We start from the raw sequence: 26,151 nt of genomic DNA, 5'->3' as shown, positions 1-26,151 counted from the left end.
TGCCTTGCTCAGTTCAGCATCCGTACTAAGAAAGCAACAATTCCCACTAGTTTTCAAAGGCATGCGATCACCTTTCCCTCCCCGCACCCAAATCGTCTAAAAAGCAACTTCCAAGCAGAACGACCACTAAGAATTTGCAGATCTCAAGCTCAGTTTCGACACCGTTGCCATTTGGAAACGCTGGGCTCAAGAAGCAGCTGAACACCACTGCCCCACCTGAAGTCACCCACAGACGGCTGTATTGCCCACTAACCTGAGTTCGTTTTGCAGCTGTTTGTCCATTTGGGCTGGGAAAATACCTGCTCTGCAGTTGCAGATGTGTTCACAGGGTGCCTTCCGTCCTCCAAGCACTTCACAAGTGGGATTATCGTGTGATTATCAGCTCTGACCACCAACTCTTCAGGCTCCCAAGTTGTTCTGCAGCACCTCTGAAGGCAATTTGATTATGCAGCCACTTCTCCACACGTTAACATTCAGACACTTCAATTTTGTCACATCGAAAAGCAAGAGCAAACAAGACAGTAATTACCAATATCAGCAGTAAATTGGCCATTTGTTGGAATTAATGCACATCTTGCAGCTGCCTTGATCAAAGTAAGAGAGCCCACTGGAACCAAGTAAACCAAAAGATAAGTCTCTTCAGCAAACAGCTCAGCTGTACTACATATATACTGTCTATCTACACACACAAACACAATAAGACCTCCTAAGCTTCTTTGCTGGGCAAAGTGGAATGGGTGGCAGCTTCTGGAATCCTCAAACTGCAACAGTAGAGCTGGAGCTGGTATTATTCTCAACCTTTCTTCCCACTGAAATGGCTTACCTTTCTGGACAGCCCCCAAAGAACGGTCAGTACGGTCTGCAACCACTCATAGGGCTCAAATCCCTTAACCAGAAATGGTCTCCTACTGTTCCACCAAAAGAAGTGGGAATAATCTCAGCTTAGCACAACTGGGTATCTATGTGATACCCAGGCCCTCAGCCTGGCTACTACGGGTCAACTAGATGAATTCGTGTTTAGTTATTAGCCAATTGTTATTGATAAAAGCAATTGTTCAATAAGATTCATACCACCTTGAAGCAGAAGCACTGCAAAATCACTACATGTGAAACTCCTCAAGAGCTGCACCACACATCAAATTATTCAGTTTTATCAACACTAATTACAGTGAAAACAGAGAAAGGAACTTAGCTGACAGTTTTTAGGTTGAGTTTAACACTAAATATGAAACAAGGCAGCTCGGAACTTCAAGCCTGGAATCTCCTTGCAGGCAGCATGCTGCATCTATCCCAATGGAGCAGCTAACTGAACATCCATCAGCACGGCTGCAACACAGAGTTCATTGTGCTTTCATTCCAATTACAATACAGTCCAGCAGAGCCTTTCACAGACTGAAGCATCAAAGGCTGACATCTGATCATATTCCACTCATAATGAACTGGGTCATTCTGAAGGAGGAATTATTTTCTTGATGGAGAATCTCCTTTCTAACTTGGAGAGCTTAACTGCACAATGAAATACAGACACGGGTTGCTGTGCTTTTTTATTGCATGGTTGCACACTAGTTTAACAGCTAAAAAAAATACAGTGACTAGAAGTTTCTTTACACCAAAACTGAAAAGAAAGGTCTGTATGCTATGAGTAAAAAGGCACTTCTCATTATGTATGTTGTCCACAAAGGCAATATTTCAGTAATAGGCACAATATATATTACCATATGCACTTGAGAACTTCCACCCTCACTTCATGAAGCCATCCTCAACACGAGTCCCACTACAGCATTTCAGTCATAGTGCTGACTGCCACAGGAATGTCTCTCAGAACAGTGTTAATTAACACTGAATGATGCTCACTGAGAAGCAATCAGGTTCAAGGACAAAAGTCTGTTCTGACCCTTCCCTACTGTACCCTCCAAAAGAGCCTAAAGATTCCTATGCAGACACCTTCCAAATACAGTTTAACTCAGTTGTGCAAAGTCGTTACAGACATGAACTAAATTAGCTGAGAACCCAGCAAAATACAACAAAAAACCCTAAAAAAAAAACAAACAAAAAGACCCACTTTCATTTCCAGCCTGTTAATTTTAACCAGAGCTTGCAACTGGAATACTGCCCATTGGAACCAGAGATGCTAAGACACTGACATGGAAACGTTCAGGCATCCTGGAAGCAGCACAACTGTAACAGCAAATCCCTGTAAAGCTTACTTGTTTTAGCACACTCCAGTTCATTTTTTCCTCTTCTGACCCTGTTTACACACACATGTATATCCTTATACATACATACATATATGAAACCCAGCACTGAAACTGAAATAGATTTTACATCAGGATATTTAGGTGCTACTCCATGTAGAAGATAAAACACGAACACCACAGTAACCCCCTAAGAACAAAATGCATATCTTGTACTTGCACATGCCAGGAAAGAGGCATTAGTTGGTGAAATAAGCTTGGTGGATCAGAGGTGCACAAAACCTGAGGGCAAGCAGGCAACTAAAACACTCTGAGCAATCGCATAAAGCTTTTCTAAAGACCCAATCACTTACGACAGCAAGAGTGTGGTTGCTTTGAAGAACTTTAACAACCACAAGATGACATTTCCTAACCAGAGTAACTTATATAACAATTCAGAGATACTACATTAAGCTGCTGGTAAGCAGGTTGATTTCCCATTGCTCTTCTCAGCTGGTAATTCAAACTGACCCAAATTAAGCCAAGTTGTTCCCTCTGTTATCCTAACACTTTACTCCATCAGTAAAGCAAACAGTTGGCTTCTCCCTGATCTCAGAGCTTATTCCAGTTTTTCTTGCCACATCCATTTCCACATTTATAAGGCAGCAGTTTTAAATACTTTGGTTGATGCAGGCTGCCTCTATCCAGCTTAGTTCCACTGAGTCACCTGCATTGTTGAAAGCAAAGACAGCATTACGATGACTGTATTACAGGGCTTTCCTAATTGCTAATAACAAAGGCAAGTTCAGCAATGAAGATTGAGTGCACTCAGGTACAAAGTAAAAGGAATCTCTTCCTATTGCCAGACTTGCAGATGCCCCTTTCAAAATGATTTTCAGAACCTGCCATTCTCTGGCAACGCCATTACTGAAGTGGCTCAGCAGAGTAGAAACACGGTATAACTGAACTGAGCTGTAAGGGCTTGGGAGAGAATGAAACTGAAGATACATACTGCCACTTGGAACATACTATAAAGATGTACATGCAACACACAGGGAGCAGAAGCCAGTGGAGATTTTCTTAGATCTACTGAGTAGTCACCCTAATATTAAGCAGCCACGTGAGAGGAGAAAGGCACAGCTGCTGAAATGTAACAGAAGTGTGAGGTAGAGATATTGAGGAAGCAAAGGCACGGATTTAATTGGTTAAGGAAAGATATTCAAAAGCTTTGAAATCATTAGAGTCATGATGAAAAGTGTTAAAGTGCTTCTAAAGTGAACACTTGGAGTGGGAAAGCATTGATTCCAAAGATGTGAATACGTCACTGACAAGCTGGTCTCCTGGCATCATGAGTCCTGAATGACACCAGCAACTGCTGACTGCTTAATGGCAGGAGAGGATCAAGAAATGCATCCTCTAAAAATATACATGAAATACAATCAATCAAGATTGGGCAGCCTGGTCTAGTGTTAGATATGGAGGTTGGCAGCCCTGCAAGCAGCAGGGGGGTCAGAGCTTCATGATCCTTGAGGTCCCTTCTAACCCAAGCCATTCTATGACTCCATGAAGATTGTCTCATGAGCACACAACCAGAACTGCTCTCAGAACAAACGAGATCACAGGTTCTACAGGTGAGTTCGTGCACAAGCACACTGCTAAGCACAGCAAAGCATAAAAAGTCATTCAGAAAGGTGCACTAGAGAAAGTTATGGCTAGTAGCATACTTCAGAGGTAGGCACTGTTTGTGGCAATTGGACCATCACTTCAGTATACAGCTCCACAGCTGGTTACTTAAAACAATTTGGTCTGCTCCTCAACTGAGTTCCAACCACCACTGGTCTGTGTTACCATAAGGTGCTATATAGAACAACATGGTCCCAGTAACCATGAGGGTGGGTAACTCCCAAGAACAGAAGTTCAGCTTCAGACAAAACATAGGGAAGATTGCACTGGTGCTCTACAAACTGCTGAAAAGAAATAAAAATCAAGCATCTGACTGCTGTGTTTTGTCCACACTCATCTACCATTCCATGAGTACCAAAGCCAGAATTTGTAGAATGGGATTTGTGGACATTTCCTGTAAGGTTTTGCAAAGTCTTCTTGTTTGCAGTACAGATAAGGCAGACTTACATTACATCCATTATAAACATGGGTCACTCAGCCAATGCTTTTTTTTTTTTCCTCATCATCCTATGCACCATTTGTTGTTGTTTTAAAACAGGACAAAGTTAAAATACCTTTACATGTGTGACTGCAGAAGACAGTTCTAGCCTCATACCTCCAAAAGTTCCACAAAGGACCTTAACAGACTTCACTTCTTCACACCTCCTGCTTGTTAACATGTTGCAATTATTAATTTAAGCAAATCACTGGAGGAGTTATGCAGAGGCACAGAACAATTCAGAAGGCAGAAAGAGAAAAGATCTCCTGCATTACTTTGCCTTTAACTTTCAAAAGAATTCCTCACTGATCCCTGCTTTTAAGTGAGCAATTTGTTAAGAGTTTGTATTAAAAACAAATTAAAATACACACAGCCTCTCTACTGAAGCTCAACTGACTCTCAGAACCGAAATTAGCTGTCTGTGAAACTGCATGGCATAAACATCCTGCAAAAAAGGAGGAATCATTACAGAGTAAGGTAAACCCAGTTACTACAGTCTGGACTGACATTCCATGGGCCATCTATGGCCTGATCTGCTGAGCGTGGTCCAAGTATTTTGCTTCCATATCTAAGAGATGCCTGCTCTGGAAGGACGAGCGGACAGTTCTGTTCATTAATGGCTGAAGGGGGCGAAAGTTGTCCACCATCCTCTTCTCTTCTTCACCATCTGAAGTAAAGAGCAGCATCCGAAACGCCTCCAGCTGAGAATGAGAAATGGCCAGTTTAGCTCCTGGAATTCCAAACCCCTTCCTGGAGTTTGGTTTTCTTATACAGATATTCCTACACTGATGCTCAAGGAAAAAAAAAAGCAATCCCAACCTGCAACCACCTACATGGCTTTTGTCCTCAATGGTTTATAACTGCAGACTGAAGCATGCAGCAGATCAGATGTTTGGTTCTCACAAAGGGCACAACAATGCTAAGCAATTAAGATCTTCTGTGCCATGAAAGAATGAGAGAAGAACCAAGAAAGTGTATAAAAGTTTGAACTGCAAAAAAAGTATGCACTCATTTTTCCTTGCTTTCTTCCCATTCTGCTCCCTTACAGAACTAAAATATTAAGATTGTGTACATGCCTATTCTTCACCATTAATATTTGCCTCAAGTTTGACTTCCCAGATGGTCTAGCTGCATGCAGAAGTTCCATTATGAATCAGTATTTTGTCCAATTCTGATCAGCTCTCCTGACCATTTTTCACTTCTCCCTGTATCTATTTCATACCAACATCACACTGTACAACAAAGTACTGCAATAATAAGCAGCAAAGAGCACGAAATAAGTCAGGGCTGGGGGTCAGCAGACTGCCAACCACCTGAACCAACCTCTGCAGAAACCTCTGCCCTTTTAAAAGGAAATTAAAAATAAAAAGCCTCAAGGACAATACAGCCAAGTAGTGAGCAGACACGTCTACAGAGGCAAAGGAGAGAATCCAGGACTCAGAGCTACCACTCCTCCTGCCCCCTCAGAGCCTGCCCAGGGGGAGGAACAGCCCTTGCAGCTTCTGCAAGACTGCCGTGCAAGTGAACACACTATCAGGGATATGCACAAATGGTCAGAGTTCAGAGTGTCACAAAAACTGCCCCTTCTTCTCCCTCCCTGTCATGCGAAGGAGAGCAGAACGGCAAAGAGAAAAATGATGCAGTGTTCTAGTAAACAACCTCGTAAGTTTTCATGGTGTGGTTTTCAGCACAAGGCTTCGTTACCAGAAATCAGGATGAAACTCTATACGGGGAGCCTGCCTCCACAAGGCACACACCTTGAACTGCTTACTGTTGAGGTCTTCAGCCTCCCAGCACTACCTGTGGTTAAGATCAGGATACCCCAAAACAAAATAGTGGGTGTGAAGCAGCTGCTTCTGTGCTTCTTTCCCTCCACAGCAGCAGACAGGCAGACGTGTGGTATTAAATATCAGCAAGAGACTTACCTGATTCTCATCAACCTCTATTGGCTGCTTCTTAATAATCCATGTGACTGATTCAGTAAGTGGGGGAGTGGTCAAAGAGCCTGCATACGTCCAGTAATCAGGGCATGGAGGTAACAGGCAGGAGGGGTCGAAGACATCGAACTCAATAACAGTGTCCTAAAACCCAGAAATAACTCGTTTTAAAGCTTGCAATTTGAGAGAGGGAAAAAAAAAAGACAATGTTTAAAGAGATCTTAACAATGAGATTAAACACTGCAAGTGTAAAATTGTGCTGTATTAGTAGGAATCTACATAAAGTAGTAATTGAAAACCTCAAACTTGTCCAAGATCATTAAGGTGGGTTTGAGGCAGAAGCAGCTATTGAGCAGACACAAGAAGAGCATGGAAAGAAACAACACACTGCAGCAAGTGAGACAGCAGTCATTATGAGAAACTCATTTTCTGCACAGGTATTTTACCCTCTTTCAAGGGGATACAATCTCCAGAACATCATTTCTTTTTCTCATCATTTGGAAAGCTTGAAGTGTGTACAATCTCCTCCTTGAAATACAGCATTTCATCTGCACTACAGTCAATAATTGACTCTATGTGCCCATCAGACTGACACATAACATTTATTAGAACTTCCCCACGCCCAAAGCATTATTTCTGTTGAACGACTGCTGGCTGTGCTGAATGATAACTGGTGGGATATGTAAAAACACTCACCTTGTGTTTAATTGCTGGCAAGGCATCCACCAACATCTGCAGCCCTTTGTGATGTGCTCCTAGCTGCAAAAGATGACCAAGAGAGAATATTAAGCCAACATCCCACCTATCTACCTTATCAGCTTTCAGACAAACAAAAAGCCACCTAGAGATATTTTGCACTAAAAGAGCTTTACTAAAATAAAACTAAACCATCAGAGCTTGTTATACCAAAGTACCTTTAAAAAGACTCCAATTACAGCCAAGCCATCGCCTTCCATCACAGCTTCTTCAAAAGTTGGGTACACCACAGCATTCCAATGTACTAAATGCAGCTGAAACATGAATCAATGAGACATCAACACACACAGCAACGACAGCAAGAAGCTTGACTTCTCATCTTCACTGTGTTTGGTTCTTTGCAATTTACAATGCTGCAGTGAACTACCACGGAAATCAGAGGCCACAAAACCAAAGCACAGTTGGAAGATGTTATTCTGATAAGGAACTTAATCCTGCATGTAATACAAGCTGCCTTAGTGCTGCTTACAGCCTAATACTTGCATCCTCCTGAAGGGTTTTGTGTATAACAGCCAGCCTACCCAGTGTGAGCACCCAGTCACAGCCTTGCTGCTAACAAGCATCTCACAAGGCTGACTGACATCATTATGAACACAATAGTAGGAGAGAAGTTTTCTTAGGGAAAAAAAAAATCCCCTTTGAAGTACTCCATTTCAGGTATATAACTATGTTTCCTGCTGTTATACCACCCACCCTGAGCAATTTCATCTGTTTTGCCCCCTTGGCCCCATCCTCCTTATTGACTCACTTGCTGCCTCAGTACTTAACTAATCAGGGGAATTTTGCCACTTCAGTGATTTCATAAGAGTTAAAAACAGAAAATAAAGCAATCACGATAACCATTACAATTCCACAGAAATAAGAAACATACAAGCTTCTTTATGTTAGTAATTGGAAATAACTTTGCAACATTAGGCAGGACTGCAGGCTCACACGCACATGGGAGTCACTGCATATAAGCTGAGTGCTGCCAGATCTCAAGTCACAGATACGTGCAAGAGAACTAAATAGTGTTCCAGTTTCTCTTTATACATTGAGAAAAAAAGCAATATTTGGTATGCATTCAGTTTTTAAGTGTGTAGTAATAACAAACAAGGTGCTTTAAAAGCATTAAGGATTGGGAGATTTGGAGGTGCACTAAGCAGCAGCTGAGATGTACTGCACCCACTGCACCCTCAACAGATCCCACAGCCCACATGAACTCAGGTCACTGCAGCTCAGGAGTGCAGCACTTTTTCAAGACAAACAGAAGTGAGTTTGTGTATTTTACCTTTACAGACACCTGCTCTGACTGTTACAGAGCCTATTTATGATCCCTTTTCCCCTTTAAAAGGAGGACAGACAAGGGATTTGTGCCACTGCCTCCTGACGGAGCTGGAATAGCAATGATTCCTTGCTGCCTACCATTGGCTCGTCTGCAGCTTCCTCTGTGGGCATTCAGGGAGAAGAAAATCTCTCTGAAACTTTCAGACAGGGGCCAATGCTTACTTCAATCCCACATCCTCCTTCAGAAAATACAGTCAATATGAACTTACTCATAAATAAGCTGCTTTTAAAAAAAGAAAATAATAATAAATACAGCTCTTTCTAGAAGCTTGACAGTTCACACAGACAGCCCAAGATGCAGCCTCTGTTATCTGCACCGTTCAGGTTTTTCCTCATACCTCTGCTGGGTAGAATTTACTGTCAACTGTGTGTTCTGACCCCCATTCGTTGATGGCTCCCCAGTGGAAGTGGAACTGCTTCAATCTATACTGGTTTTCCAAAGGACCTCCAACAATGACTGAAAAAAACAAAGCAAGACATCCACGTTAACAAGCATGGTTTGGAATTGTCCAGACAAGCAGCACAAATTCACCCAAAGAAAAGTCATTTGGATCAAGTATCTTGCTGAAACATCCCCTTATCCCTCGTTTACCTCTAAAAATCACACTGTTAGGACAAAACTGTCCTCACACATCACTGTTTTTCCCCTGCAGTCTGAATAATGTGTGTCAAATTGAAGATAAGCTGAATAGAGTCCTCATGCAACTCCTTTCTGCTCCACAAGCACGCAAAAGCAGACTGCCTGTGGGAAACTCCCTGCTTCTGGGAGCCACAAAGCACTTTTAAGCAGGAGTAAACATTCAGCCTGCTGCCCTGAGATCAGAAAGCCATCCTTGATTTGGTAAATACATCAATGAAAACTTGAGGCCTGGTTTCCTGCATACGCTGGTTTTCATTCATTTCGTACTAACTGAACCAGGAATATCTTGCCAAGCCTTCCTGTTTGTTATTACATCAAGGCAGCTTAAAGTTAGAGCTCATAATTGCTTCCAGGGGGGCTAATAACAAATGCATTGCTGTAGAGACCTCTTTGCCCATTCTCTACTTTACTGTACAGCATGCTTCGATTTCACAGCAAGCCACCACATGAAGTACAAAACCCAACAATACTTCAGGAAAGAAGTTAATCAGTTTAATGCCAAGTAGAAAAGAAAAGAGAGGGACTGAAAGCTTATCTGCAGTTTTTTAGTTCTAAGTGCTCTTTCATTACAAGCAGAGAAGAGATAAAACAAGCAATGCATATTGACATTAAACTTAATCCACAGCTGCTGAGCAATTAGGATAAATACCAAACTGGCTATCATTAAAGAAAACCATGATGAAGTACAACAAGTTTCAGGGATGGGAAGAAGGCAAGGCCTGCACTACCAACGCAGCACTTCTGTATTCATTCCTGACTATGCAAAGATGCAAACCCACAACTAATTACATTCATGTGAATAATCACTCTTGATTGGATGTTTGCTCACAAGTTAGGAATAGGCACACGTGTAGAAAACCAGCAGACAGAAGGAAGTGGCAGGAAAGAAACTTCATCCTGCCCTGCTGAAAAGCAAACACCCCACTGCAGCACTGCCTTCATCTTTTGCCAAAGCTTTTTTTTGCCTCATCTCAAGGAGTTGGGCTTTTTTTGCCTATCTTGGATGCACGCCTACAAATTCCATTTCAATTTTTTTTGTTGTTTTCTAGATTTACTCAAAACCTTCCTTCTCTGGACTACTATTACTGTTAGACATAAGCTGGCAGAAAGAAAACAAATGAAAAACAACAACAGTATATAGAAAGTCAAGTGAGAGATGCAGACACTTGGAAATCAGATCACATACACAGCAACACCCCATGAACGTTGTTTGTAGTCATTATGGACTTCCATCACCAAATACTACCCTCCAATAGCCATCATCACCTTTAACTGACTTTAATTCAAGGAAGATGATGAAGACGAAAAGGCAGTCATCCACAGAAAGGCAGTGAGAAACCTCACAGAGATTTACCTCGAGCTTTCAGTCTTGGAAATGAAACAGAAGAGATCGTTGAGAGCTGTGATGCTCTGTGAATACTGAGCCTCAAAAAGGCCAGCACCCCTTCAATTGACTATTTCCATCTCATGCTTGCCTTTATGTAAACAAGAGACAAATTAAAAGCGAACCACAGCTAAAATCAGTAGGCTAAAATCACTGATAAGCTTGTTAGAGAGTTTCCATCATAAGCTCTCTTCTCGTTAATGAAATTGCAGTCTGTACTGTAAGAACAGTTTATTTATCATATAGGAAAGCCCTGAAATGAACAAGGAAAAAACGTTTCCTGGATGAACAGCTCTAAAGAATAAAAACAAACCAACCCACAGGCCCTGAAATGAACAAGAACGTTTCCTAGGTGAACAGCTGTAAACAGTAAAAAACAACCAGACAAAAAACCCACACTGTTTATCAGCCTCCTTCCAAATACCAACCAGAAATGCTTCATTCCCAAGAATGCTGTTGAAATCCTTTAAGAACTTTCAGCATTTCTCACAGTAAGAGGTCATCTCAAAGATTAATGCCTCGAATTGACCAGGTTCAGATTTGCCCAGGGTCCCTCCTGTGTTCTCCTCCAAAACAAGCTGAAGAACTGACATGAATCAGATGTTTCTCAACATCCCTGACCAACCACCACCAGCTCACCTACCCTTATGAAATATCCTTTTCAAATAACAACATACTTTGGTAAACTGAATTTTCAGAAGGAATGACCAACAGGAAGTCTGTAATTTGGTTAGCAGTCTCATCACTTTAAATCACTTGACTCTATTAAGCACATAAGAAAAACTGATTGCCCAGGTCAGAGTGCTCATTCCTAACAAACTGCTGGAATTCTTAATTGGATTCTGCATGCAGCCTCCCGCTTAGACTAAAATGAAAGGAACACAAACACCTGCTCCATGCAGTAGCAGCTCAGTATGATTTAACTCTTTAAAAACACATTGAGATAAGTACATGTAACACTATAACACCATGGGAAGCACAGCAATAATAGCAAGGTAGCAAAGTCCTAGGCTGCAACAGGTGAGGATAAGCCCAAACACAACAGCCACAAACACAGAAACAAAGGAAAGAAGTTTCTTAGCCTTGAAAGGCCCCAGGCATGCACAGATCTCTAGAGAGATACCCTCACCTCCACTGCCAACCCTTAAATGAGGAATGGGAAGGGTTGGATCTTGGCTCCAGCCCTTCCATCACTCAGGTTCATTGCATGCACCTGAGCTCCCCTGGGCTGGCCCTGCCTTCCTACAAGGTGCTCAATCACTGCTTCAAGTTGTGACTTAGCACTGCCACCACAGTATGCATGCTTTCCAACTGAAAGCAACTTTGCCACTGATTACTTCAAAAGCATTAAATATATCTGTTTACATTGCAAAAGAGAAGCAGTAGGTTATTAAAGTTTAATGATAAAACCTTATGTAAAGGTAATTAGATACATGCACATATGACTGAAGATTGACCCACTGAAGTAAAGCTGTACTATTACAATACCCAATGAAAAGGCAGGGCATTAAGGCTTTGGCAGCAAAAATAAGTCTCACCCTACAACAGAGAATATGCGTACAATGGTCGCGTTAATGGTACAAGTGGTAACAGTGAGTCCCAGATATAACTTTAGTAACTTCAATTCCCACCACTGAAAATCAGTGTTCAGATGAAGCATTCACCACATGCTCCTTTTCAACATTTACACTGTGATTCAACATGAGCTTTTCACAGCATGCAAAGTAGATCTTTCATAGAAGCACAGAATGGCCTGGGTTGAAAACAACCACAATGCTCATCCAGTTCCAACCCCCTGCTGTGTGCAGGTCACCAACCAGCAGCCCAGGCTGCCCAGAGCCACATCCAGCCTGGCCTTGAATGCCTGCAGGGATGGGGCATCCACAGCCTCCTTGGGCAACCTGTGCCAGTGTGTCACCAAACCTCTGGCTGAAAAACTTCCTCCTAATACCCAACCTAAACTTCCCGTGTCTCAGTTTAAAACCATACCCTTGTCCTATCACCATCCACCCTCGCAAACAGCTTTGCTGTTTACATTCCCAGCTTTGCTTACTCGATTTATCAGCAGAATCATCAAACTCCACCAGGAACGAATACCCGTTGTTCCAGATGTGAAGACACGTTGTTGGGTCATAGCTGATCTTCAGAGGCTTCAGGACGGGGTCGTAGACGCTGTCTCTCCACTGGATGTTGATAGGAGACTGGCGACTGCCCCCGGGAATTGTAAGTGGGCTCTGCCAAAGCGGATGCACTGGAAGGTAATGGAGAAAGTTTGGCTCTGATGCACAATTACAGAACTAATTACACACTAACGACTTTCTGGCAACAAACGGCAAATTGAAATATTGACTGCAAAGGATCATTTAAGTTAGCAGGTGCATAGGAAAGTAAAATTGTTCATCACAACAATAAACAAAAACAAGACTGCACCCAAAAAATTCCACTTGTGTGAGTCAGCTACGCAGGGAAGCACAGCAGTCTGACTCACGGCTGTGGGGAAGCTCCTCTAGAGGCACTTGCAAAACGCCCATCAAAGAAACTGCCCCTCTTGATCGTTAGAAGATTGTTTTCTAAATGGATTTTAAGGCAGCTCCGCTTTGTAGCTTTGCCAGCACCTCCCCACATCCCCGCAGCTTCCTCCGCGCGGCTCTGCTCGATACCAGCAGCCCCCGGGCAGAAGCTGTCCGTGGAATTCCCTCCCCTCACCACAAAGGTCTCCAAACCCACCGCCCCGCATCCCGCAGCGGCACTCACGGGCGTTCCGCAGGCGATACGAGCAGCAGGTGCCCAGGCTGCAATGCCGCTTTCCCCGCCACGAGGCAGCGGCCGCGGCCCGGCGTAGGAGCAGCAGCGGGAGCATCGCGCAGCTCCGCCGCTCACCGCACGGCCCCGCCCGCCGCCATGGCGCCCCGAGGGGCGGGAGAGCTGAGGGCGGCGCTGCTCTCCCAGCCGCCTTCCTGCTTTAAGGGACGTCTCCCTACAAGCATTTCTTGTCCGTTTCACGCAGTCAGGCTGATTCACGCTTGCTGTCACCTCACGTACCCTGCTGGGGTCAGCTCCGCTTTACAACGTTGCACCCACAGCGTCTCATCGCAGTATCACACACGATCACGGAACGGCAAGGATCGGAAGGGACCTCAAGGATCATGAATCTCCAGTCATCACTTCACAGAATCACAGAATTGTAAGGGTTGGAAGGGACCTCCAGAGATCATGGAGTCCAACCCCCTGCCAAAGCAGGTTCCCTACAGCAGGTCGCACAGGTCGACGTCCAGGCAGGTCTTGAGCATCTCCAGAGCAGGAGACTCCACCACCTCCCTGGCAGCCTGTTCCAGTGCTCTGTCACCTCACCGTAAAGAAGTTCTTGCACACATTGGTGCGGAACTTCCTATGCGGCAGTTTCCGGCTGTTTCCCCTTGTCCTGTCTCCACTCACCACTGGAAAGAGTCCGGCCTCGCCATTCTGCTCCCCACACCTTAGATACTTACAGACCTGGATCAGGTCCCCTCTCAGTCTTCTTTTCTCAAGGCTGAACAGACCCAGTTCACTCAGCCTTTCTTCATAGGAGAGATGCTCCAGGCCCTTCACTATCTGAAGCTTGAAGGCTCCTGAGTTGAAATCTGCAGAGCTGTTTGCTTCCAGTGACTGCACAGCCACGGGATGGGTCAGCAGACAGCATGCGATCTCATATGGATGGCAGGATTCATTACACCCGAATCTCCTTTTACTTCCCCTCCCCTCAATACGCCTCCCTTTAAATGCAGTCATTTCTTCTGGTGCTAGGATTCAATTGCAAGTGCAATGAATGCTTGCCTTGAATTCTTGCTTTTTGGAAGGGTAGATAACAGCAGGACAAGGGGAAATGGTGTGAAGTTGAAGGAGGGAAGGTTTAGGTTGGACAGCAGGGGGAAATTCTTTCCTATGAGAGTGGTGAGGAGCTGGAACAGCTGCCCAGAGAGGCTGTGATGCCCCGTCCATCCCTGGAGGTGTTCAAGGCCAGGTTGGATGGGGCCCTAGGCAGCCTGGGCTGCTGTGAAATGGGGAGGTTGGTGGCCCTGCATGCCCACTTTTCTCTAAGTGAAAAATAAGCCTCCCAACTCAACTCAGTCGTCTTTACACTGAGAAGCATGAAGATGACCAAACTTTGTCAAAGCCTTTTAGCGATTCCATCCTGCAAGGATCTCTAAAAGCCTATTATAGAGCTACTAAACTGAATAGAGTGAGTCAGTTCTTGTGGGCTGAACCACAACCAGAGAGAAGTTCTTACAGCGTAGGTTTGTGGAAACAACTGGCTGCAAAGCTGCAAAGCTGCAGGGAAATGACTTTGCCCCACAACATGTTTATTTCCCTTCTGAGTCATTCACAGAACATGCATCCAGCTTACATGCACATGCTATTTCTTACTGAACACGCATCTCGGTAAAGCTTGAGCTTTTCATTACACAAAACCCTTTTCCTTCTCAAGGTGCTGTTTTTCTTTGCTGTGGAAACTGCAGAAGAACACAAGAACTAGCTGCAAAAAGAAACATAAGCCCTAAATCTTGTTCCCAGCATTCAGAAGAATGGCCCAAATCACTCCTTTCTGGACCATTTCAGAAACAGAACTTCTCCATGCCCGTGTCCCAGTTAGAGGTGCTTTTCTCCACACAGGCACAGCTCTCATGCTGGAGAGAATGACAGCTATGAGAACTGCAATAGCTTGGCTCCAGTGTTTTTTGATATCATGACCTTTCTGGACCATATAGAGGATCTCAGTTACACCCTCTGTTGATCCTGAAGTGACTGTGCTTTCTGACTAAGAACTTGTCTAGGAACCTGGCAACTGGCCTAAGGGGTAACAGAAAGAGATACAGAACCAATGTGGGAAGCAAATAAAAACCTTACTTAACAGATCAGTTTTCAAACGGGCCAATTAAGAGCTACTATGAGAATTAAGTTACCGTGCAGTCTGCACACTGACCTCATCTATGATCATTGAGGATGGGTCTAGTTTATTTTTTCCTTTGTTATGGGCAGATCCATGGTGCTGTCAGAACAGTCAAATGCTGTAACAGAACAGCGATGACATCTTGCAAGTTACCCATGAAGAAAGACCTATTAGAAGCAATTTGTTTTCTCTAAAACCTTCCAGACACAAACAGCAGTGCTTCATTTAGTTTCATAGCACTTGGAGGCACTGCTCTGTTTTCCCAAGTGAGGTGGATAGAGTGGCACCGCGGCTCCATGCTGTGAGTTGTTCTCTGTCATTCATTGCAGCTATGGATGCTTCAACAGATCCATTTGGACTAATTGTTAGTTCAGTTAGCGCAGATGTATCATCAGAAGATTGAAGGTGTGAGTAAAGATCCAAACTCAAATACAGCTTGCTTGTACTAATGTGATTTTTGTTATTTATAACAGTTTCCAAGAAAACATCTTGAAAGCAACAGCTGTATGGTAAAACATAATCCAGAATCGATTCAGTCAAATGAAAGGGTTCACTGTCAGTTTGCTCTAATGTAAGCTTGATTTAAAGAGACAAAACTTTTTTCATTGTTTACCAAATGTAGAATAGCTTACAGTTACCTGAAATCCCCTTAATCATGGAATCATAGAATGGCTTGGGCTGGAAGGGACCTCAAGGATCACAAAGCTCCAACCCCCCCTGCATGCAGGGCTGCCAACCTCCACATTAACAGCAGCCCAGGCTGCCCAGGGCCCCATCCAACCTGGCCTTGAACACCTCCAGGGATGGACGGGGCATCACAGCCTCTCTGGGCAGCTGTTCCAGCTCCTCACCACTCTTTGAGTAAAGAACTTCCCCCTGACATCCAACCTAAACCTTCCCTCCTCCAACTTCAAACCATTTCCCCTTGTCCTGCTGTTATCTACCCTTTCAAAGAGTTCAAGTATTAAGTATTCGGGGGGGGGGGGGGGGGGGGGGGGAGCAGAGGGGCTAAAAGTTGCCGTATAAGGGATAGAAAATTAGAAGAAAGAGGACAAAAATTAGTTTGGAAGGTTGTCAAGTAAAAATGAGGAATCACAGAATCACAGAATTGCTCAGGTTGGATAAAACCTTCAAGATCATCATCTCCAACCGCATGGAAGTGTCAGCTTCAGTGGACTTTATTATTGATGTATGTTTTAAACTTCAAAAATTAAAATAAAAGGCCTGTTGAATAAAGCCCTTTGTTTCCAAAGGGCCTTTTGAACAAGCTTCACTCTGCTCTGAACTAAAACAAGGAGGACAGGGCTGTGGGAGCAGTTAGGAAACCGCACCCACTTGAAAGAAATATGTTCTTTTTTCTTACATTGCGCTTTCCATAGCAACACATTCGGAATTAGAAAAATAAACATATAAACTTTAAAGGACCGTGGCTCTGCTTCAGCCACTTGGATTGAACGTTCGAGAGGAAATCCAAGATAGGTTGATTTCTTTGAGGTTTTCAGTATGAATCAAGATTTTGGACGATAATGGCGCTGGTTGGCTGTGGTCCATCGGGACAAGGTGTTGAAAGTTCTGCTGAATTGATGTCAGAGTTGGACTGTGATGTAGACCAGTTTATTGATAAACAGCCCAATGCTTTTTATCAAACGGATGCAACTGACAGAGCACTCTTAAGCTCAACAGGAAAGCAGCAGCAGATTGTGAAATGCTGAGCTTTTTTCTCTGCTTCCAGAATGTTTGGCAGAGATAGGAGCCTGGATGAGAAGGCAGTGGTTGAGGCTAAGTCCAGATAAGAAGGTAATTTCAGTTGGCAAGGTAAAGTAAATAGGGGCTTTATCTTTGCTGTATAAAAACATTTGCTAAAATCATGCACAGGGTTTAGCAATGCTGTATGGGAAGGACTTAATCTGTCTCGTGGACAGTTTGTGTACAGTTACTGCAATAGTGTGTGCTGTCCTGGAGATGGCACACCTGGATCGTGTGTCATTGCTGTATTTGGACAATTATTTAAAACAGAACTTCTTACCTTCTCAAAGAATGAGAAAGAAAAAAGTCCTTCAGGTTTTCTTTTTTCTTTTCTTTTTTCTGGCAGTGATTATTAGGATGAAGCAACTCCTTTATTGCATTAGAAGGTGCTTGAAACCCTTTACCTGCATGTATTGTTGGGAGATACACAGAGCTTTCTACAGGTAGCCACTATGGTACTGCGTGTCACTGGATATTCTGACATACGTCCTGTGGTCCTCAGAATTGTTTCTAACATTGCTTCCTCAGTGAATTGCAGGAATTCTGTTTGTGCTTTTGGGAGGTCACAATGGGAATCCAGAAAATGGCACTGGGAAGCAGCAGTTTTTGAATGGTTGAATCTGTGTTATCATAGCTAAAGTCTGAGCATCACCACCTAGCTTGGCAAGAGACTGCTTCTGTGAATGGAAATGGTACAAAAGGAAAGGTAGAAGATGAATTTCAGGATAACAGTGAAATGGGAAAGATCAACTTTACACTGAAGACAGTACTAAATAGTCCAGTTTTTGCCAAGCTTCAAAATATGGGCCACTTCTTTAATCAAGTCTTTGTCGCAGATCTGGCTGCTTGTGCTATTTCTGTACATAGCAGAGTTTAACTGAATGTGCATTTTGCTTTCAATGTATGTGATGTATGTGGTCTAGCCACCAGATGGAGAAACACACAGGCTGACTTTTTCAGAGCTAATATCTATTCCCTGGCAGCCAAAACCAACCATTCCAAAGATGGTATTTTTCTGAATCAGTTTGTTTTTGGCATTTCCTGCATGGATGTCAAGGAATAGAGAAAGATTTCAGTAATAAATAGCATCTGTCTCAAACCGAAGAGGAACGTGAGCAAAGCCAGATAGGATCTGCAGTTAGTTTAATAGCAGAGTGGCCTCGGGATGAAACAGCCTCGTATGATCTCTTCCAGGAACGTCTGTTAGCATGAAGTGAGCTTTGGTTTCTCAGTGCAGTTTCCAATGGACAAGTGCCCACAGGAAAAGACATGGCATCATCCAGCTCCCTGTTGGGTTCCTATGGATCATGGGATAACCCCCAAACAATTCACACATCTCAGATCTCAGCCTTCCTGTGCTTTGCCTTCTGACTCCACCAAACAATTCCAAGTCAGTAAAAAAAGAAATGATAGATGAGAATCACATTGTGGTTTTCAAGGAGAGATACAACTGTTCTGGAGAAAAACTAATAAGCTAAATGCATTTACTGAGAAAAAAAAAGAATACTGGAAACAAAGGGACTTGGTAGATGTAAAAAGTTATTTTTCACTATTGCTCCAATTATATTCACTTGAGCAAGCAGGCAATCTCTGACTGGCCTCAATACAAATCCCACTTAGATAAGTTGATCATCACTTTAAACAACTAAATCTTTGGCATTTGCAGTTATGTGTATATTGCACCCAAGGAAGTCATTTATTATAGACCTCCTATACGCAGGCTTTGTGGTTAGCATTTCCAGTAGGCCTCATTTTCAACATCTAAACACTGCAGTCTCTATTGAATTCAAAGCCATTTCGAATCCACTGTGTAAATCCAGATTTTATTGTAACTAGTTAAAGCCTTGCATGGCAAAGTTAATTATTGTGAAGTCTGTATCTTCATTGTAGCTACAAGTTAAAATCACAAACAACCCACTAACACTGCTACAGCACAAATAACAACAAATAAATCCAGCACATGGAAAGCAATCAGGCAGTTTGGCAAGGTATTTCTGTATTACTTTCACTCCCATTCACTTCTTTCCATAACCTTTCGATGACATTCTAAAAAATTCCCCTTTTTTTTGCAGCCAACAAATAAGAGCATCAGCTACACCTGCAATCTTTGCACCACCACATGCAGGCATCCAGCACTATTTTAACAACATGAAATACTTACATGCCTCATTCCTGTTTTTGGGAGTGCAGGTGGCCAAGCTGCAGCTTCGTGCTGGCACTGAAGGCGAACTCCAGACTGTTTTCAACTGCTTGAATAAACGTCCCAGGCTGTTTGCCTTTATGCTATTCATCATTATCTCCTTAGCACTCCAAATCTTCTGTTAGTCAAACAGCCCCAGGAACCTTCCAGAATCTAGCAATGTGAAAAGAGGGAAAAAAAATGCTCTGGGCATAACAGGTTCAAGGGATCTCCAGACCTATTTGTAAAAAAAAAAGATTGAGAGCACCCTTTCTTGCCTGGAGAGAGCACTAACCAAATAGTTAATTTTCAACTTGTCCCTCTTCTGGCTTTTCTCATTGGCTCTAATTTCGTTGTAGGCTGGGCTAGTTGATGATTATTTGTGTGCTTTCCAGGCTTTCTCTCATGTGGCTCCAAGAACACTGAGGGGTTACAGAAACCACTCTTTCATATGCAAGAAGAGGTTTCTTATCATTTCTTCATGCATGCATTCTTAGAATAGTGATAGCTAACCACTGCTGTTGTTGACAGTTGTGATTCTGAGGAGTGATGACTGCCCAAGCTGAGGAATTCACAGAACTTTGTAGATAGATGAGGTTTGCTCAGAGCAGATTCCTGCAGAAAAAGATTTCAACTCTGAGCACAAAATACAGTACTGTGGCAACCCCAAGGTGAAGAATTTGTTCTTCTGAACTATAGGGGGCCTCATAAGACAGATCATTTCACATAGACTAAGAACAGACCAATGGAACATCACACAAACGTCACTTTGGCCAAGCTGAACCACTTCTCCATTGGGGACAACAGGGATCTCTGACCTGTTTCTTAGAGATGAAAGCATGAAGAGCTACTCCTTTATTTCTACACGCAATTGCAAATTGATATGGAAGATCTATGTATTACGACCTCCCTTTTTCTTTCTTTGGGATGTCAGTCATTGTATTGCTCTTCTTAGCACAGCTGCAACCCCTCACAAGCAGCTTCTCAGTTAGAATTGGATTTTCCCATTCAAACCAGGCGACTCATTCTCCTAAGGCTTTTCACGGCATTGCAGGTTCTTATCAGCTGTATAGCAGTAAAATGGAAAGACATCTGAAGAGAGTGCCTAGGCATGTCAAAGAACAAGAGGCAGCTCTCACCAAGGGCACAGGAGTGGGGAGCCCAGCACCACTGAGATCCTTACCAGCAGGGTGCCACCCTGCAGACACTGAGCAGAGCTGGCACTGATAAGAAAGTCCACTACAAGCTCAAAACACAACAAGCAGGAAACCAGGTCCAAGGTCCAAGCAGGGAGCTTGGTCAGGAATAAAGAGACAGGGCCAAAGCCAAGCAACAGCGTGGGTCCAAAGTTCTTCTTATTGACAGAACCAAAGGCAAACCTAAAAACAAAGCTCAAAGAGCTCAATCTTGAGCTTACATGGGCTCCTAGGCCATGGGTGGAGCATGGTGGATGCTGCAGGTGAACCTCCTCAAGGTGATCAGGACTTGTTATTGGTCTCAGAGTGCTGACAACACACAGGTCTGGTTTCTACCTAACAAATGGTGGCGTTTTATATTAGAAACAAATTCATTTGGTGATATTTTCATTAAACATGTGTATGTCTGTCATTTCTTACTGCAGTGTTTAAGTGCAAGGCTTGGGGAATCCTCCTTAGTATCCTAAAGCAGCAGGCTTATCTGTGCCATTTACTCATCCAAAATCAGCTATTTAGGAGGGTCTTTCTTACTGCTTGTCATTTATTACCTCAGCTGCCTGCTTTGAAGTGCCAGCAAGTCATTGCCAGCCAGGGCTTCTGCCAGCAGAAAAACTCCCAAATCAAGCTTCTATTTTTGTTCTTTTGTGGGTAATCACATATCATATGCAGAGTGTGACTGCCCACATTAAAGTGTGCTTGCTTAGCCTTCCCAGAAACTGGAAAAGTAAAAATCTAGGGATTTCTTGCTGTCCCTGATTTCAGCTCTAAGTGCTCCAAACTGGACAGAGAGGATCGATATCTGTTTTCTTTCTGATGTTTACTAGAGGGTTGCCAATATGTACATCCTGCCCACGTTTAGTTCTGTGCAACCTTATCAACATTTTGATTCCATTGAAAAATTATTGAAATCATTCTGAATCAACATTCCTTTCCCCCCCCCCCCCCCCCCAAAAGATAAGCTTCTGAACATTCTGATTTACAGCTATTTCTGTGAAGTCCCATGCTCAATTCACAGCTATCAGGAGCAAAAACTTGTTGCTTTTAGGATTGTAAGTATGGAGGCTAAGCCAGTGGGGACAAATGTGGTGCTTCTGGCTGAAGTGCAGAACCTGAACAGGACAGAGCATCATCAGAGGTGAGTGAGAACACGAACATTGTGAAAGAAAACACACATAGGATGTTCTGCTAGAGTTTCAGTCTTTCCATTCCTGTTTTTTTTTGCACTGCCAAAAGGAGAAATATTAAGATATATTTATCTTTTCATCCAGCATGCTGTCTCTGCACCATTTGGAATTCAGACTTTGGGGAACATAAAGGAAACAAAACCTTCATTTCCCACTCTGCTATTTCACCTATAGTGCTTCATGTTTCTCCTGGCATTATGCTTGCAAAGGTGTTCCTATGCTATGTTAGCTTAATTACAACACCAGCAAGCCAAGCCCAACAATTCAGAGAAGAAATAGTCTGACAATTTTACCATAGCTAGGAAGGTATAATTAAAGCAATCACATAATTAACATTTTCCTCAGCTAGTTATTGTTTTATTACAGCTGACAGTATAGAACAAATGGAAGTTACTTAGACTGGCATTGCTGCTGAGGTGTCTGTGTGAAACCTCAACAGAGCACCCAAAAATATCATCTAGGTAGCATTCACACAGCAGTGGATCGTTACTCTGTTGGCTTTAACACTCATTTCTTTGTGGATTGGCTCACGCATTACTTCAGCCTAAGGAAAGCTTTTCTTCCACATGCACAATTGGCCATAACTGCTGTTAATGTGGCTGATCTTTCCAGCCTGCTGCAACAACCTCCGGTTTTTCTCTTTCTTGCATGGTGGGACTCCAAATTGGCAGAGTATTCCAGGTGTGCTCTGACAGGTGCTGAGTGGCAGGGAATAGTCACATCATTTGTTTTACCTCTCACAGCTGAAAAAGTGGGGTTACGTGGCAAAGACTTTAACACAAATTCAGGTCCAGGAATAGGAGGCGGACACATCTGGCTTTGAATAATAACAATGGTACAGTGATGCTGTGAAACATTGCCTGGGGATCTGAAAGAACTGTATGGAGCTGAGGACTACAGAGTAAATAAACAGGATTCTCAGGCAACCTGCAGTCTAAAGGAAAGGATAAAATCAATCAACATCATGCATGCTGAGCTTCCCTTTAACGTTTTGATAATGCCGGTGGGGTAAAAAAAGACTGGTGATGATAATGTAGCTGACCAAATAAATACAGGCTGCAGCAAAGCTAGCAAGCTAGCAAATACTGGGCAAAGCTGTCAGCTGTGTAGCAGGTAAAAGGGCAGCAGGCACAGCTGGGAAGGTCACTGAAGGGCAAAGTTCTAATAGAGTATTTTAGAATTACATATTCCTAACAAAGGGAATAGATTCCTGTTATTTTTTCCATGATGCATACGTGGAAATGGAGCAGTATGTAAATAAGGAAGAGAGCACTGAGATCACCTAATTTCTCCTCTTAGCACAGATGTCCTTAGGAGACCGTGAACTGTGACCAAATGTGCAACACTGTTTTTCTCTCTGCTTTGGGCATTCAAGGTCTTTTCTTCATTCCTCATTCATGAAAATTGGGAATATCTTCAGCAAGTGTGGTGTACTTAGAACAGAAGTGAGATCAGAAAACAGGAAAAGTCAGTGTCTTGCCCAGAGTCACAGAGCTAGCTGAAGTAGGTTCAGCAGTAAAAGCCTCCCAGACCCAACCTGGGTTTTGTAAAAAATAAATATCAAATCAAAGAAAGAACTGAAAATAGACATGCTATCTAAAGATCAGTGATGAGAAGCGTGTGGTTGGAAGAGGAAGGCTGATTACAAGCTTCAACAGCAGAGGGGTTTCCTATCAATAAGGAGAAACACTGCAGCAGGTCTACAAATGCCATTAGTATTAATTGGTTTAAAAAAGTGTAATTTATACAAATTCCTGTATATTAATTCAAAGCACCTGAAGTACCACCGTGTCACAGGAGAGGGCATGCTGTGCTCACAAGGACATATCTGTTCCTCTCCAGTGATGAGAATCAACATAGAGAAAATGAATAAAGCAACTCAGAGACTTAATAAACAGGAGATTTTCAAGTACTTTTTTGTTTAATAGCACAGCATATAACCCAGTTCCAATTTCAAACGCTCTGGGGTTACATCTCTGCCCCGATCACATCTGTGCTCTTCTCGCCTCTGTTTCCACGCTCATGCTCAGCACTGAACGTAATTATGAATGCCAGTCACTTGTTTAAACAAATGCTTTGTTTGGCAACCTTTGTTTTCCTACTGCTTATGCAGCTGCAAAATTGTGTGCACAGTGTGTTAATTTTTTACCTCTGACCCTATGGTAAGGTTTTTCTTCTAATGAAAAGAAAAAGAAACCAATGAACGAGATACCAATCTGTTTTTGATCTACACAAAACACGTCTAAAAGCAGCAACTTCCTTGGGAAACAAAAGCAAGTGAATGCTGATAAGAAGGTAAAATAAGCCAGATATTTCCTGGAACCAAATGATTTTTCATAATGAGATGGAGAAAAACTTAGCATACACATAAAGTGGAAGAGAAAGTCTGAAAAATAAGGATGAAAAGGCGAGGAATTAAAACAATGAGGAAATATCTAGCTTATTCCATTTGGGAGAATAAGCCAGCAGGGCAGCAAGAGGTATTTTCTTCTATAAAATTAAAAAATAAGAATGATGATTTGCTCTTCAGCTCCATACAGTTCTTTCAGGTCCCCAGGCAAAAAATACGATGTTCTTATTCATTTTTATGGGAAGAGGGGGTGCCTGGAATAGGAGCTGATTTGACAAAGGCACTCGAACAAGTTACAGTGGGTTAAACATGGGATAGAACGGCGCATCTGCTTCTTCCTGGTGCTGGCTTATGAGCAGTCTCTTACCTCATGGTAAAGTAAAGCCCTCATTTGCTTAGAGGATACACACTGCATTTCAATACATCATTGCATTCAGGTGAGCACATTTTTGAAAGCTCATAAAGCTGAGGGGATTTTGTGAAGCAAAATAAAGACTGAGCACCAAAATTGGTCCTGATTTAAGCACTGAGAAGGTGCCAAGTTGCTGTATTACTTTTATTGTGTTGCTATTTCTGATCAAAGGTGTAGACATTAGCTGGATCCTGCCTTAATTTCCTCTGTTACTTTGATGGCTGCAGGTGAATAATATGTGGATGCGTTGTTTTAGCTGAAAAGTGATTTGCTGGCCTTGCAGAGGGGAGCAGGATCTTACCTCCTCAGCAGAACCTGAGTTAATAATCTCTGGGAGGGAATGCACTGATGGGAAAACAGGAGGGCTGTTAGGATGGATTTAGGTTTGGATAGCAAAGGATTTTACTGGCAGCTCTGCACAGCAGGTACTGCATACTGCATACTGGTATTTATTTTTACCATTGTTTTTCTAGCAGGGGCAGAATGGTTGCTTGAGTTTGCCAAGTCTGGTACAGGGCAACTCTGTGCAGCAAAGCATGAAATAATCCTATGTGAAAAGTCAGTTTATAAGTAGTTTAACCTCTGAACTTCCTAATCTGCTTGTGAAAGAAAAGAACACACTAAATAAATCCATGGACTCAGCTGAGCATTTGCAAATCTGGAAGCAGAAGCAAGGCTTTTTGTAAGTACCAATTGTTAATTTCCAGGCTTCTAATGACTCTTTAACACTGGAAGCGGTGGTTTAAGAAGTGAGTACTATCACTTCCAAAGAAAGGTACAGTGCATATGCCTCATCAGCATAAATTTCCCTGTTTGAAAGGCGAAACAAATGGGTTCTGTTCCGATTCTCCCCATAGCTCCCAGACAGCTGAGCAGGAGGAACTGCTGCTTCCCTGGGGTCTGAAACACTTTAGGAAACTGCAGCTTTTGTGGCTTGGACCATTTATGTTCACACAGATACACAAGTCATGCAGAAGGCACCTCAACATGGAACACCATGAGTTTATGGGGCCTGAGAGCAGCACTTTGACCCAGCAGCTACAGCAGTGACTCCAAACCATCTGGTCATAAGTCTGGTGTATCAGAATGCATTCAATCACATACTGTGACAATGCAGAGTAGATTTAAGCTTCTTGTTTGAAGCGTGAAAGCCAGTGCCGGCTGTGCTGGGGCTGAGAAATGGCATCTGGTGACAACATAATGATCTTTTCTTCTTTAAGAGCTTGCAGTCTTCCTCCATTCTGCGCTCACATCGGGAGCAGGGAGGAGGCAACAGAGGAATCGCTCCGGAGTGCTATTTTAGTTCATTTCCACTTGCTCTCTGTGCAGGGTGACATTTTTCTCCTTAATGCGACAGCTCACATTCAGATCATCCCATTTCAGTGACACGTGTGCTCAGGATCTGTTTAATCAGGGATTTAATAGGAGGGAGTAGAGGAGGGCAGAGTGTGACTGCGCTGAGATGCCTTTAATGTGCTCACTCACAGCTACTTCGCCCAGAAAAGCAATACGAAAAAAGGAGATGTGACACTGCCATTTGGAACAGCCCTGAGACAGCGCCGGAATCCCCTCACGGAGCTCAGAGCAGTGACAGGGCCGGGTGGTGCCACAGAGCAGCAGTGACATGACGCTGAGAGGGGACATCGCATGGGCGTGTGCGCCTACGCGCGCGCCGCGGCGGTGCCGTGCGCGGACTGCAACTCCCAGAGTGCACCGCTCCAGCCGGTCGTACTACAGGTCCCGGCCTGCTCGACGGGGGCGGCGCCCAAGCGCGGGCGC

At 43.3% G+C, this 26,151-nt stretch overlaps 1 protein-coding gene across 2 annotated transcripts; it reads right to left on the bottom strand.

Annotated features, from left to right (window-relative positions):
• Window positions 1-368: 368 nt before the first annotated feature.
• On the bottom strand, window positions 369-19,532 carry CA5A (carbonic anhydrase 5A). Of its 2 annotated transcripts, none has more exons than XM_048959033.1 (7): window positions 19,213-19,532; window positions 12,432-12,629; window positions 8,693-8,811; window positions 7,187-7,282; window positions 6,969-7,031; window positions 6,261-6,416; window positions 369-5,036 (listed from the first exon to the last, which is right to left on the bottom strand). In XM_048959033.1, exons 1-7 carry the CDS (start codon window positions 19,343-19,345, stop codon window positions 4,857-4,859), a joined length of 945 nt encoding a protein of 314 aa, XP_048814990.1. In that variant the 5' UTR covers window positions 19,346-19,532; the 3' UTR covers window positions 369-4,856. The 2 variants fall into 2 exon arrangements, with proteins under 2 accessions (XP_048814990.1, XP_048814991.1); XM_048959034.1 differs by lacking the exon at window positions 19,213-19,532 and adding an exon at window positions 13,133-13,571.
• Between the last annotated feature and the right edge of the window lie 6,619 nt (window positions 19,533-26,151).

Source organism: Lagopus muta, chromosome 12 (assembly GCF_023343835.1).
Source record: "Lagopus muta isolate bLagMut1 chromosome 12, bLagMut1 primary, whole genome shotgun sequence".
Classification (NCBI taxonomy): domain Eukaryota; kingdom Metazoa; phylum Chordata; class Aves; order Galliformes; family Phasianidae; genus Lagopus; species Lagopus muta.
This window is presented reverse-complemented; position numbering and strand designations above follow the sequence as displayed.

Excerpts from the sequence above, each read along its gene's own strand:
- CA5A (XM_048959033.1), bottom strand. The coding sequence starts at position 19,345 with ATGATGAATAGCATAAAGGCAAACAGCCTGGGACGTTTATTCAAGCAG. Across the intron at positions 6,417-6,968 it reads TGCCAGCAATTAAACACAAG|GACACTGTTATTGAGTTCGA; the intron begins GTGAGTGTTTTT and ends TCTGGGTTTTAG. Across the intron at positions 5,037-6,260 it reads TAGAGGTTGATGAGAATCAG|CTGGAGGCGTTTCGGATGCT; the intron begins GTAAGTCTCTTG and ends TCTCATTCTCAG.